The sequence below is a fragment of the Parasteatoda tepidariorum genome, chromosome 11 (genome assembly GCF_982258835.1).
Source record: "Parasteatoda tepidariorum strain Cologne lab strain chromosome 11, Ptep-v5.0, whole genome shotgun sequence".
In the NCBI taxonomy this organism is placed as follows: Eukaryota; Metazoa; Arthropoda; class Arachnida; order Araneae; family Theridiidae; genus Parasteatoda; species Parasteatoda tepidariorum.
Window position 1 is genome coordinate 101,703,369 of NC_141765.1, and position 16,216 is coordinate 101,719,584.

The window sequence follows — 16,216 nt, forward strand, 5'->3', positions numbered from 1 at the left end:
TTTGCATAAAATGTTCTTAGTTTAAATCAGAGCATTATAATATGGAATCATACAAGCAAATAAATAGAGCTTATGAAAACCAGCCACTAGAAACATAAAAATTAATAAATTCATTTTTAAATAAATTCAGGGTATCTGCTACATTTTAGATTTTCAAATTGATGATTTTTCATGATTTTCCATACTAATTCCAAGAATTTTTCATGACTTACCGAAGTTACTATTTTCTCCGACAAAAACACAACAATAAATTTAATAAAGCATTATAATAACATTCATTGAAATGATAGATTATAACCAAAACTGTTATTCTCTGCATCTTCATATTTATTGATTTTAAATTTAAAAAACAAAGTAATGAAAGAGTTGAAGCAGTAAAATAGCCGAGCAAATAATTTTTTTTCTTTTTTTCTGCAGAATTACATTTTAAAGATACTTTTCTTGTTCATCGGAAAGGGAAGAAATACTCCTGATTTTTCTGTTCTAATTTCGGAATAAAAAAATTCGCCAATGACTGGCTTGCTTCAGCTAAAATTTTAAATTGATAAAGTAAAAAAAATAAATAATAACAATATTTCTGAAATCACAGAAGTTTAAAAGATAATTCGCTCTAGAAATGATGTGTTCTTTCATTTTTTGAAAGAACACCATAATTTTTAAAGAACACGATAAAAACATTTTATATCTTAATCAAATATGACTGTGTGTGGGGATTTTGTTACAAATTCAGATATTCGGAACACTATGAAATTGGGGGGAGGGGGTAAATTCCATTTCAAAAGTTAGATTTTTCAACGACCTAAATCCATGACTTTTCAAGATTTTTTTTTTAAAAAAATAGTTAAAATCAGGACATTTCATGACAAATTTTGTTCAATACTAAAATTCATGACTTTCCATGATTTTTCATTACTTTCCAGATGTGCGGATACCCTGTAAATTTACCCAAAGTCAAAATTCTTAATGGTTTATGTTGGTTTCAGAGCGACTCATAAGTGTCACCATGGTTACTTGTGTTGGTTATCATGAAAAAAATATAATGGTTCATGATGGCATGATTGGTCCATCAATGGAAAACCACAAAAAATTTTGGAAATAAATGTATTTGACTGAAATTAGTTATAATTTACATTGGTTTTTTTTATAAATTTTTTTTTAAATATTTAACTAGGCACTTGTCAGTCTATATATATACGAGCTCACAGCTTTGTGGTTACAAACTGTCCTGCACAAAATTCACAACTTCCAAAATCAGGGGTGATTGTGAGCCCAACTCAAAAATTCCGAAAATTTCTTGAGTCAAATCATGAATGACGCATTTCAAAAAATGAATGTCTTTATAAATTTAAATCATTGATATTTTCACAATATGAAACACTAAATAAACTATATGCGGCATAATTTAAATTAATAATTACTTATAAGTTTACTTTTATCTCTAATTGTGAGCTATTAGCAAACCCTGCAAAGCAAAGGACTTCGTTTATTTATATTTATGTTTTTGATGTAATTTTTTGCTTATATTTATGTTTTTGATATTTTTAAAATTTTTTGCGAAATTTTAACGTTTGTAATCAGGGTGCATAGCCAAATATTTCAACAAAAAATAAGCACCTCTTAAGTACTTTTTAAACACTCCGAAAATATTTTTAAGCACTATATACATTAATAAAATGCAAAAAAAAAATTACAATACATGATCTTGATAAAATAGCCAGTTTCTGACAAAGAACTCTTTTCTTGATTATATTAGCCATTATAAAAAGATCAAGAACTTTTTCGGTTCGCTATCAGAGGGTGGAAAGAAAAAGATAAATGCAGCAGAGGTGCCCAAAATGCAGCAGAGATGCACATGAGAGTGCAAGAATCTCACAGAACCCAGCTCAGTATACGCACATGTGAACTCACAAGTATTTCATCAAACACGTAAAATGATTGGCGCTTTCATACGCTATGGACCGACGGGATGCCAAAATAGATTGTAGTTGAATAAATTATGAAAACGTTGAATAGCACAATATGAAAAGTACATTTTTGCATAAAACATGATGAAAATTGACATTGTAAAGAAAAAATTCTCATTTTCGAAAAAGGAAAATTAAGCACGTTTTAAAAACACCCAATGAAAAAAAGCACCTTTAAGGGCTTTTAAAAAACGAAAATAAACACCTTTAAGCACTTTTTAAAAATGCTACGCACCATGTTAATGTTCTAACATTTATAATCTTCTAATGTTTTTATGCTACACATTTTATTGAATATTAACTCATGTTCCATGTTTGATCTCCGAGTATGCTTGCGTGAAGTGTCTGCACACTCCAGGGAATGAATATATGTATCATCGAGTGCTGCTGCTAAAATTAAAATAAATAAAAGTTTATTATACCTCCCAGCAAATGAGATAGAGTCACAATTATAATTCAAGAAGCTGGCTCTTAAGATTTTACTACTTTTCTGATAAGAAAATTACTGTACCAATACATAAAAAGAATTTTTTTAAAGTTTTTGATGAGTCAGTTATAATCCATGGTTAAAACCATTGAAAATTTGACACATGTAAAAAATAATTTAATTTTTTTTCTTCAAAACAATTGGTAAAGGAAGTGGTTAAGAACTGATGAAATAAAATAGAATGAAACATATTAAGATTGATATTTTGAAATCCTTTATGAAAAGGCATGTATGAAAGAGGATTACTTCATCAATTATGACGTGAGTATACATGTCCATCCTTTTAGAATTCACTAACTTTTCCAACAAGACACCCGTTGTGACATAGGAAATGCAAGTAGAAGAAGAAATCTTCTGATCCATGGCTACCTGAAAAAGAAATAAAGTTTCATTTCAAAATTATTTTACGCATTGCATGTTTCAATGATCAGTCTTTTTAGAATACAATTCAATGAATTTTAACACAAGTCAGTACCACTCCCGGGCAGTGCCCGGGGTCCCCAAGCACTCAGGGGTCCTTGAGAATCTTACTTTTTATGTATTCAGGGGTCTGTTTAGAAAAAATTTGTGTCCGTTAACAAACCTTTCACAAAATGTCTGGACAGACCCCTGGTATTGTATTAAAAAAAATTAAGAGCAAAAACACTTCAAAATATATTTTTATTCTAGTATAAAAAGTGTGAATTTTTTTTTCTCGATAAATAGTGATGGATAATCCATGCAAACCCCAATAATTCGTATAGTTTATCGCCAGGAAAACTTAAAAAGTCAATCAAAATCTATTTTTCCACATTAAAATGAAGCTTTTAGGTACTCAACTAACTTTTATAGATATGTTTAACTACCACCAACTCCATTTAGTATTTATAATTAGTTAAATAAAGTAATAATTGAAACAGTTAAGAATGAGAGAGCACAACAGGACAGTAACTTTTAAACTGGTTGTGTCTGATGTGCATTGAAAGATGTTTTAATAACTGACTTTAATAGTATGACAAAATAATTCAAACCTTTGAAGCCCTTATGTTTTTTTTAAAAAATTTATTTTAATTAGCTTGGTTCTGAAAATTATTTCATTATTTGAGGATTGCAATTGGTTATCTATTTTTTTTTTTTTTTAAATTATGCTTAGTTTGAAAATGCTTTATTTTATGTGCATTGAGAATTTGGAGTGATAAATATGTGTTTGTTAAAATTATTGCGTACCTTATAAATGCTTTATTTTTTATGTATGTGAGGTTTTCTAAGTTCAACAGTATTTTAAAACAGTATGACATGTTATAGGGGCAAAAAACATTTCTGCGCCCAGGGGCTCTGCTTGCTATCAAGACGGTTCTGTCACAAGTCTAAATCATTCAGACACTATTTTCTTATCTTGGTAATTGAATAAAATTCTCATATGGAGTCATTATTAGCATTGATAATCACATTATTAAGGACTTCCTTATCACAAATTAACTGTTAAAAAATACCTGTTACTGGTGGGTAGAAACATTAAACACAGTTCATGAAAATCCAATCAATAAGAGCAGAGCCCCCAGGCACAAAAACAGTTTAGACTCCTACAACATGCCATTATGTTTAAAAACAAACTAAAAAACTTCACAAACATAAAATAAATCATTATGAAGGCATTAGGCAATAATTTTAATAAATTTAAACACATTTTGATTACCCCAAAAACTCAAACTAAGCAATTTTAAACTATGCATAATTGATTTTTTTTTTAAAAAAAAATATATGCTAACTAGTTGTAATCCTCAAATAATAAAATAATTTACAAAAACATGGAAGTTAATTAAAATAATCAAATTAAATAATCATTAAGGTATAACTAATAAAATAAAAAAATCGAAAGGTACGAAATATTTTGTCAAACTAAAACGATTATTAAAACGTCTTCCAATGCCCAAAAACCTAAAATTTTCAAGAATACCTAAAGTTTTCATTGGAATGTAGAAATTTATAATTCGTCTGCCTTTTTAAGTTTTACAAATATGCAATCAATCATTAGACGTAGAAAAAAATGTACACTTTATGCAATAGAGTATATTCAATTTTAAAAATATATAATGCAATGTTGTTTATTCTTAGTTTTTTTTTTTAAATACAATTTATAAAATGTAAGATACTTCTTGAATACCAAAAAAATTCAATATATATAAAATAAGCATTTTTGAACTATGCATAATTTAAAAACAAATTAGGATGGTAATCAGTTGCAATTTTCGAATAATAAAATAACTTTGAAAACCATGAAAGCGAATGACAGTAAAATAAAAGCATAAAGGTATAACAAATGAGTTGCCATCAAAATGTATGAATTAATTTCGTCACGCTAGTCATTTATTAAAACATCTCTCAATGCACATCAGATATAACCAGTTTAAAAGTTGTCCCAAAGTGCCATGTAATTCTTAACTATTTCAATTAGTACTTTATTTAACTAATTTTAAATACTAAACAGAGTTGGTTGTGGTCACGCATTTTTAGAACTATTATGACTTAAACATAAAACTTGTCGAGTACCTAAAAACCTTATCGCAATGTAGAAAAATATGTGGGGCAATCATATTTTTCTATGTTGCAATAAGGTTTAACTCAAATGAAACCTGGTCACTAGTGTAAAGTAACGGTAACGATTTTATTAACTCACAAATTTTGTCATACACAGAACACATACTCAAAAACAGTCGTCAAAACTGTTGGCACATTTATCCCATTGCGACACTAGCCGGACGATTCCATCTTTGAAGGAGCTAGTAAGCTGCGGTTTGATCCATCCCTGGAGCCAGTCACACACACGCCGTCATCCGTTGTGAATCAATGTCCGCGAATAGCTTATTTCAGAGGTCCAAAAACATGAAAGTCGTATGGTGAAAGGTCTGGACAGTACGGTGGATGTTCCAGCGTTTCCCACCAAAACTGCTGCAATTTCTACTTCCCCACATTGGCTGTGTGTGAACGATAACTTGTTTGACCACCTTATCTTCGGCGTGCAACCATACTGTCGCTATGCAACGGCAGATGTTGAGCATGCGTCAGTCCCTTTACCAATAGGTGGTGCCGTCAAACTTGCAGTTATGTGGCCCCCCATTACGTCAAATGCAAGGCTAGACAGACTCATAGATTTCGGGGTGCTTTTTAAGTTTTCTTGGTGGTAAACTATTCCAATTATTGGTAAGTGTTATGATAATCAATAACTGTTTATGATAATCAATGATGTTATGATAATCAGTAATGTTATGATAAGCAATGACTATTTATAGAAAGAAAAACAAAATGCAAACTTCATACACTAGAAAAAAAAAATTTTTTAAATGCATAAGGCAATGTTGTTTATCACAGTTTTTTCTTTAATACAGTTAATGAACAGTAAGATTATCAAGGGCACTCTGAGTGCCTGGGGCCCCAGGGCATAGCCCAGTAGGCTCATGCAGGATACGTAGCCAAATCTTTCAACAAAAAAAGCACCTTTTAAGTACTTTTTAAGCACTCAAAAAATATTGTTAAGCACTACATACATAAAGAAAATTCAAAATAATTTTCAAAAACTTTACATGATCATGATATAATAATTAGTTTCTGACAAAGAACGCTTTTCTTGATTATATTAGCCATTATAAAATAATTGAGAGATTTTTCCGTTCAATATCAAAGGGTGGAAAACGAAGTCTGAAGTTGAGAATATCTTGCAAAATGCAGCAGAGTTGAAATGATGGTGCAAAATCCTCACCGAACCCAGCTCAGTATATGCACATGCAGATTCGCAATCCCTGTGGCAGAATTTTTTCGGGCTTTCAGCGACATACCTCTCTAATACTGATATCTTTTTGCAAGATACAGTAGAGAACCATTTATCCGGTATCCAGATAACCGGGAAACCAGAAAACCGGGAAAAATTTTGATCGGTTTTCCCGCCATTTTAAACTAGAATGATTACGTAAAAAAGCGGAAATGAAATCATCCTTGAAGTTGAGTAGAGGAAAATGTAAGGAAGGGGAGAATTTTTTTCCCCGTTTACCCAGAGAAAAGTCATTTCCTCCATGACCTTGAAGGCAGGGAAGGGAGGAATGTTTTATTTTCTCTTTTAGGCCGTCAATCAAGCTCAAGGGTGTGGCATGCTGATTTCGTTTTCTGTTTAATTTACGAGGGGGGTGGGGAAAATGCATATCAGTGAACAGAAGATGAAAGAGAAAAATATATTTATCCATTTGACATCGATTAATAAAAATAAAATCTTTTTCTTCTGAATAAATGCAAGTGCAGTATCATTTGCAAGTTTTTATTGGTGTGGAATCACATCTGCTGTAATTAAATATCGTGTTTTTATCAACAAAAAAAAAAAAATAAATAAATAAAAGGAGAATTGTTTATTGATTTAAACATAGGATTATTTTATGAAGTAGATTGCAGTTTTGTTTTTCTGATTCCACTACGCTTGATTTTTTTTTCTTTTCTCAATAAATTTCGCACTCAATAAATTAATTCTTTTTATTCATAAATTTTATCATTAGGTTTTTTTTTAAAATTCCGTTGATTTTGCCTTGTTCCGGGTTTCAATGTTTATGCTAGTGCCTTTTTTAACTATCGTTTCGGTTCGATAATTTTCAAGTGTTTTTATTTAGATTAATAAGTTTTCCTTTTATTTTATCGTTTCCCCCGTATAATTAGGTATGAAATATATTGCATTATTTAACCATTGGTTTTGTTTATATTAGTTAATTTAGGAATTGTAATTATTTTTAAAAAATAAATACGAGAATTATGTATTTCTTAATCTTGTTTTTCTTGTCTAAACTAGCAAATTTTTTTATTCTTTTAAATGTTATTTTTCTACCATTTTTTTTTCTTTTTAAAGTTAGGAGTACCTTTCTTTTTTCTCTTATTTTATGCATTACACTTTTTCCTTGTAATTCGGGTTCGATAAAACATCGATTAACGACACTTTTTGGTCGACCCAGAAAACCGGGAAATTCAGACATCCGGGATAGCGATGGTCCCGAGCATCCCGGATAATTGGTTCTCTACTGTACTTATAAAAACAACAAATATATATAGGTTACTAATTTAAAGTAACAGAAACGTCAACGTCAAAAAAAAAAAAATCGCATCAAATAAAAAAATTTTCAATTGAACATGTAATATTTTTTTTACTCTAATATTAGGGGCGATATTCTTGCATTTTGCCGGGGTAAAACACACTTATTTCCTTTTTCACATTTTGTAATTCATCCTCTCAATAAAAAATTTAAAAAATCGCGAATTTAGTAGCAGTAGTAATAAAATTCAATATAATCTTCAAAGACTTTACACGATCATGGTAAAAATAACTAGTTTCAGACAAAGAAACTTTTTCTTGATTATATTAGCTACTATAAAAAGATCGAGAGATTTTTCAGTTCAATTTCAGAGGGTGGAAAAATGCAGCCTGAAATTGAGAATATCTTGCAAAATGCAGCAGAATTTCACACGAGTGAGCTAAAATCTTACCGAACCCAATTCAGTATACGCACAATTGAACTCGCAAATATTTCATGAGTGTCGGATTTGGGTTCCTACACTGTATATTATTTGATGATCTCCCAAGTAAAACAGAATCTTTACCTAATAACCAACTATTGTGCCAGTTTCCCAGTTCCTCTCTTTACACACTGTATTGGAAATGCTGATGGCTGCAATTTTCCTGGGCTGAGTGACAATAATGTTGCAGTACCTTCCACGAGACTGATGGTGGTCGAGTATATACTGGGGAACTTGTGTAGTCTTGCCGCAACCAGTCGGTCCTTGAATAATTAACACAGGATTGATATCCAACTGTTGTAATATCTAGAAATTAAAAAATGACATTAGTTTGAAAAAACAAACATACTAGTGTCATGAAAAAAATAACTTTTATAAAAACTCAGCACAGGGTCCGGACTTTTAGCCTAATTGGGGCAAAAACTTCATTCACTTTTTCAGTAATGAAGAACCAAACTTTATTGAGGTATTTAAATTTTTCACCTCATTATAGATAACATAACAAGAAAATTGACTAAAACCTAATATAGACACAGAAAAATTTACCTCTACCAGCCCTTATTTGGGGCATACGGGTAAGTGTTTATTAAAAAAAAAAAAAAAAAAAAATAATCCAAAGAAAAGTACAAACATAAAATACATATCAGACATGGCAAACAGCCCACGAACATGGCGGGCATAGAACAGCAAAAATTATGTAAGGTGATAAAACATTAAAACAGCAAAATATTAAAAGTGTCAGTTAAAAGAACAATTTAAAAGATAAACATGTAAAATTTACAAAAGAGCAACATAGTATAACATATTAAATAGTACAAAAGTAATTACAATAAAATTGGAGAAAGTAGAAGAGTTTATAAAAGACATAATAAAAGTTACAAAACTATAAGGTCAATAAAATTGAGACACCCAAGCTGGAACGAGCAAGTTCCGAGACCATTAAAGACCGTCCCGCAATACATACTCTCAAGATTGTTTAATAATCTTTATGATATTTCGGCAAGTTAGGTTAGCATAGCATTGATGTTAACTAATATTATTAAAGTGATTGACTGGAATTGAGAACAATTCATTAACAAGTGATCAATAGATTGATATTCACCACAGTAATTACATTCTGGAGTTTTGTGAAATAAATTATATTGGTGTTCTCCAAACACTGTTAAAATTGAGTAATATAGATATAAAGTCCCCCCCCCCCCTTCAATGGACAGACGAAATATTGTTTCGTTCATTTTATTGATTGACAATTTCATGTCCATCATGCCGAATGCTAACTTTGTCATCCACCATGTACCTGCAGATGATTAATATCCTTGCTGACATTAGGATGGAATTTAGCTAACTTTTCGCACTTAAGCCAATCAGAGGCTTGTATTTTTGTAAACATATCGCATTTTGCGATGTGCAAAAATACAGACTTTTGATCGGCCAAATTTGTCTATCCTAATTGCGAAAATTTAGCTGAGTTCCGCCCAAGAAACCTATGAATTTACGAAATATAGATTTTTGTGTTCATACAATAGATTAATGAAGAAGTTAACAAAAAAATGACTGATGTTACATTGCACAGAAATTTTGCTTTAAAAAAGATCACTTAGGAAGGAAACGTAAAACAGATTCTCCATCGATTTTGAAGCGCCCTCTTATACGGGGAGCCTGGGGCATTTGCCCCTTATGCCCCTGACTTAGTCACACTCTGCCTCAGGTCCTAAATACAAATATCTGCTACAATTTAGATTGTCAAATGCATGACTTTTCAGGAATAATTCCAAGAATTCTTCAAGACTTACCAAAGTTACTATTTTATCCGGCAAAAACACAACAATAAATTAAAAAAAAGCATTTTAATCACATTAATTGAAATGATAGATTATAACCAAAACTGTTATTCTCTGCATTTTCATATTTATTGATTTTAAACTTATAAGAACATAGTAAAAAAAAAAAGAAAAGAGTTAAAGCAATAAACTAGCTGGAAAAAAAAAGGTTAAGCAATAAACTAGCTGGAAAAAAAAAATACAAAAGTAAATAATTACATACAGTCAGATATATGTAGTAATTTAAAGTTGATTTATTTCCTCTTAAATGTAAGTGTAATATAAAAAGCCGAAACTAGAATATTAAATTGATAATTCTTATTTCTTCTTAAAAGTGCAATATAAAATGCAAAACCTAGAATTTTTAATTGAAATAATAGATTATAACCAAAACTGTTTTCTCTGCATCTTCATATTTATTGATTTTAAATTTAAAAAAACAGAGTAAAAAAGTAAAAAATGAGTTTAAGGAATAAACTAGCTGGAAAAAAAAGAGTTGAAGCAATAAATTAGCTGGGAAAAAATACAAAAGAAAATAATTACATACAGTCAGATTTATGTAGTAATTTAAACTTGTTTTACTTCTTCTCCAAAGTGTAATATAAAATGCCTAAACTAGAATTTTAAACTGATAAAATAAATAAAGTAAGTCTGAAGTCAAAAACACAACAATAAATTTAAAAAAACATTATAATAACATTAAATGAAATTAAAAACAAAACTGTAATTCTCTGCAACTTCATATTTACAGATTTCAAACTTAAAAAAACATAGTAAAAAAGAAACAAAAGAGTTGAAGAAATAAACAAGCTGGAAAAAAAAATACAAAAGCAAATAATTACATACAGTCAGATATATGTAATAATTTTAAGTTGATTTATTTCCTTTTAAAAGTGTAATATAAAAAGTCGAAACTAGAATGTTAAATTGATAAAATAAGTGTGAAGTCAAAAACACAACAATAAATTTAAAAAAGCATTATAATAACAGTTATTGAAATTATAACTAAAATTGTTATTCTCTGCATCTTCATAATTATTGATTTTAAACTTAAAAAAAAACAGAGTAAAAAAGAAAGAAAAGAGTTGAAGGAATAAACAAGCTGGAAAAAAATACAAAAGTATATAATTACATACAGTCAGATATATGTTGTAATTTAAAGTTGATTTATTTCTTCTTAAAAGTAAGTGCAATATGAAAAGATAAAACTAGAATTTTAAATTGAAAAATAAATAAAATAAGTCTGAAGTCAAAAACACAACAATAAATTTAAAAAAGCAGTATTATAACATTAATTGAAATGATAGGTATAATCAAAACTGTTATTCTCTGCATCTTCATATTTATTGATTTTAAACTTTAAAAAAACAGAGTAAAAAGGAAAGAAAAGAATTGAAGGAATAAACTAGCTGGAAAAAAAATACAAAAGCAAATAATTACATACAGTCAGATATATGTAGTAATTTAAAGTTGATTTATTTCCTTTTAAAAGTAAGTGTGACATAAAATGCCTATACTAGAATTTTAAATTGATAAAATAAGTCTGAAGTCAAAAACACAACAATAAATTTAAAAAAGCATTATAATAACATTAATTGAAACTATAACCAAAACTGTTATTTTCCGCATCTTCAAATTTATCGATATAAAACATAAAAAAACAGAGTAAAAAAGAAAGAAAAGAGTTGCTGGAAAAAAAAACACAAAAGCAAATAATTACATACAGTCATATATATATATATATATATATATATATAGTAATTTAAAGTTGTTTTATATCTTCTTAAAAGTGAATGTAATATAAAATGCCCATACTAGAATTTTAAACTGATAAAATAAATAAAATTAGTTTGAAAACAAAAACACAACAAAAAATTTAAAAAAGCATTATAATAACATTAATTGAAATTATAAACAAATCTGAAATTCTCTGCATCTTTATATTTATAGATTTTAAACTTAAAAAAACAGAGTAAAAAAGAAAGAAAAGAATTGAAGGAATAAACTAGCTGGAAAAAAAATACAAAATCAAATAATTACATACAGTCAGATATATGTAGTAATTTTAAGTTGATATATTTCCTCTTAAATGTAAGTGTAATATAAAAAGCTGAAACTAGAATATTAAATTGATAAAATAAGTCTGAAGTAAAAAACACAACAATAAAACTAAAAAAGCATTATAATAGCATTAATTGAAATTATATCCAAAACTGTTATTTTCCGCATCTTCAAATTTATTGATCTAAAACATAAAAAAACAGAGTAAAAAAGAAAGAAAAGAGTTGCTGGAAAAAAAACAACACAAAAGCAAATAATTACAGGGTGCGTAGCCAAATCTTTGAATCAAAAATAAGCACTTTTTAAAAACTTTTCAAGCACTTTACAAAAATTTTCAAGCACTCAAAAAATTCATATTCAATCAATAATATTATTGAAAAACAAAAACTTTTTATAAACAGTTTCAGCGTTAAAAAAAAAAAAAAAGAAAGAAACGGGCGTAAATCGAAACAATCAGTACTTTCCCACATCACCGAGTGAATTCAACTTGACCCTGAACTCAGAACAAAAGTACCCTTACCCCCTACGTCAAAAAAAGTGTTAGAAGTAAAATAAAATAAACAAGAACAAAATTAAAATAAATTAAAAAGAAAAACATTTCATTAGAATCTGACATTCTCTACCCGAATTGGAGCACTCGAGTTTAGGTTTCAAGTATGCGCGCGCATGCGCAAGTCATAACGTGGGTACGACAATAAGTCCGCGTGAATGATTACGTAGCAAACTCCCCATTTTTAGTGAAATGCATGGGATCCACCAGATATCACTGAAGGGGGAAAAAAATTATTCGGAAAAAAAGCACCTTTAAAAGCTTTTAAAAACGAAATCCCCAAAAAAGCACCTTTAAGTACTTTTTACAAACGCTACGCACCCTGAATTACATACAGTCATATATATGTAGTAATTTAGAGTTGTTTTATATCTTCTTAAAAGTGAATGTAATATAAAATGCCTAAACTAGAATTTTAAACTGATAAAATAAATAAAATAAGTTCCAAGACAAAAACACAACAATAAATTAAAAAAAGCATTATCATAACATTAAATGAAATTATATCCAAAACTGTTATTCTCTGCATCGTCATATTTATTAATTGTAAACTTAAAAAGAAACAGAGTAAAAAAAGAAAGAAAAGAGTTGCAGCAAGAAACTAGCTGAAAAAAAATACAAAAGCAAATAATTACATAGAGTCAGATATATGCAGCAATTTAAAGTTGTTTTATTTCTTCTTAAAAGTAAGTGTGTCATAAAATGCCTATACTAGAATATTAAATTGATAAAATAAGTCTGAAGTCAAAAACACAACAATAAATTTAAAAACGCATTATAATAATATTAATTGAAATGATAGGTAAAACCAAAACTGTTATACTCTGTATCTTCATATTTTTTGATTTTAAACTTAAAAAAAAAAAAACACACAGTAAAGGAAAAAAAAAGAGTTGAAGCAATAAACTAGCTGAAAAAAAAAACATTAAAGCAAATAATTATACAGTCAGACATATGTATTAATTTAAACTTGATTTATTTCCTTTTGAAAGTAAGTGTAATATAAAAAGCCTAAACTAGAAATTTAAATTGATAAAATAAGTCTGAAGTCAAAAATACAACAATAAAATTAAAGAAGCATTATAATAACATTAATTGAAATTATAATTAAAACAGTTATTCTCTGTATCTTCATATTTATTGATTCTAAACTTAAAAAAACAGAGAAAAAAAGAAAGAAAAGAGTTGCTGAAAAAAAAAACACAAAAGAAAATAATTACATACAGTAATATATATGTAGTAATTTAAACTTGTTCTACTTCTTCTCAAACGTTTAATAAGAAATGCCTAAACAAGAATTTTAAATTGATAAAATAAATAAGTCTAAAGTGAAAAACACAACAATAAATTTAAAAAAGCATTATAATAACATTAATTGAAATGATAACTAAAACTGTTACTCTCTGCATCTTCATATTTACCTATTTTAAACTTAAAAAAACAGCGTTAAAAAGGAAGAATAGAGTTGGACTAGCTGGAAAAAAAATACAAAAGCAAATAATTACATACAATCAGATATATGTAGTAATTTAAAGCTGTTTTATATCTTCTTAAAAGTAAGTGTAACATAAAATGCCCATACTAGAATTTTAAACTGATAAAATAAATAAAATTAGTTTGAAGACAAAAACACAACAATAAATTTAAAAAAGCATTATAATAATATTCATTGATATGATAGGTAAAACCAAAGTGTTATACTCTGTATCTTCATATTTTTTGATTTTAAACTAAAAAAAAAAACACAGTAAAGAAAAAAAAAAAAAGAGTTAAAGCAATAAACTAGCTGGGAAAAAAACATTAAAGCAAATAATTACATACAGTCAGATATATGTATTAATTTAAAGTTGATTTATTTCCTTTTAAAAGTGTAATATAAAAAGCCTAAACTAGGAATTTAAATTGATAAAATAAGTCTGAAGTCAAAAACACAACAATAAAATTAAAAAAGCATTATAATAACATTAATTGAAATTATAATTAAAACAGTTATTCTCTGCATCTTCATATTTATTGATTTTAAACTTAAAAAATCAGAGTAAAAAAGAAAGAAAAGAGTTGAAGCAATAAACTAGCTGGAAAAAAGATACAAAAGCATATAATTACATACACTACGATATATGTAATAATTTAAAGTTGATTTATTTCCTCTTAAAAGTGTAATATAAAAAGTCAAAAGTAGAATGTTAAATTGATAAAATAAGTGTGAAGTCAAAAACACAACAATAAATTTAAAAAAGCATTATTATAACATTAATTGAAATGATAGGTATAATCAAAACTGTTATTCTCTGCATCTTCATATTTATTGATTTTAAACTTAAAAAAACAGAGTAAAAAAGAAAGAAAAGAGTTGAGGCAATAAACTAGCTGGGAAAAAAAACAAAAGCAAATAATTACATAGAGTCAGATATATGCAGTAATTAAAAGTTGTTTTATTTCTTCTTAAAAGTAAGTGTAACATAAAATGCCCATGCTAGAATTTTAAACTGATAAAATAAATAAAACTAGTTTGAAGTCAAAAACAGAACAATAAATTTAAAAAAGTATTATAATAACATTAATTGAAATTATAAACAAAACTGAAATTCTCTGCATCTTTATATTTATTGATTTTAAACTTAAAAAAACCGAGTAAAAAAGAATGAAAAGAGTTGCTGAAAAAAAAAACACAAAAGCAAATAATTACATACAGTAATATATATGTAGTAATTTTAACTTGTTTCACTTCTTCTCAAAAGTTTAATATGAAATGCCTAAACTAGAATTTTAAATTGATAAAATAAATAAAATAAGTCTAAAGTGAAAAACACAACAATAAATTTAAAAACGCATTATAATAATATTAATTGAAATGATAGGTAAAACCAAAACTGTTACACTCTGTATCTTCATATTTTTTGATTTTAAACTTAAAAAAAAAACACAGTAAAGAAAAAAAAAAGTTGAAGCAATAAACTAGCTAGAAAAAAAAAACATCAAAGCAAATAATTACATACAGTCAGATATATGCAGTAATTTAAAATTGTTTTATTTCTTCTTAAAAGTAAGTGTGACATAAAATGCCTATACAAGAATTTTAAATTGATAAAATAAATAAATTAAGTCTAAAGTCAAAAACACAACAATAAATTTAAAAAAGCATTATAATAAATTTAATTGAAATTATAACCAAAACTGTTATTCTCTGCATCTTCATATTTATTGATTTTAAACATAAAAAAACAGTAAAAAAGAAAGAAAGGAGTTGCTGGGAAAAAAAACACAAAAGCAAATAATTACATACAGTCATATATATATATGTAGTAATTTAAAGTTGTTTTATATCTTCTTAAAAGTGAATGTAATATAAAATGCCCATACTAGAATTTAAACTGATAAAATAAATAAAATTAGTTTGAAAACAAAAACACAACAATAAATTTAAAAAAGTATTATAATAACATTAATTGAAATTATAAACAAATCTGAAATTCTCTGCATCTTTATATTTGTAGATTTCAAACTTAAAAAAACAGAGTAAAAAAGAAAAGAATTGAAGGAATAAACTAGCTGGAAAAAAAATACAAAAGCAAATAATTACATACAGTCAGATATATGTAGTAATTTTAAGTTGATTTATTTCCTCTTAAGTGTAATATAATGTAATATATAAATGTATTATAAATGTAATATAAGTGTAATATAAAAAGCCGAAACTAGAATATTAAATAGATAAAATAAGTCTGAAGTAAAAAACACAACAATAAATTTAAAAAAGCATTATAATAACAGTAATTGAAATTATATCCAAAACTGTTCTTCTCCGCAT

General features: G+C 27.4%; 1 protein-coding gene across 22 annotated transcripts in view; it reads right to left on the bottom strand.

The window, feature by feature from the left end:
• The window catches only part of LOC147802056 (putative ATP-dependent RNA helicase spindle-E), a 35,428-nt gene that overhangs the window by 9,434 nt on the left and 9,778 nt on the right, over positions 1-16,216 (bottom strand). For 16 of the 22 annotated variants that reach the window (XM_087155288.1, XM_087155284.1, XM_087155287.1 and 13 more), the window contains 2 exons: positions 8,059-8,280; positions 2,698-2,820 (listed from right to left, as the gene is read on the bottom strand). In XM_087155288.1, the coding sequence (XP_087011414.1) occupies positions 8,247-8,280 (34 nt within the window). In that variant the 3' untranslated portion in view covers positions 2,698-2,820; positions 8,059-8,246. Of the gene's footprint in view, positions 1-8; positions 2,355-2,697; positions 2,821-3,923; positions 4,014-8,058; positions 8,281-16,216 lie in introns of those variants that run through there. The other 6 variants (XR_015430521.1, XM_087155273.1, XM_087155275.1 and 3 more) reach the window with 3 other exon arrangements.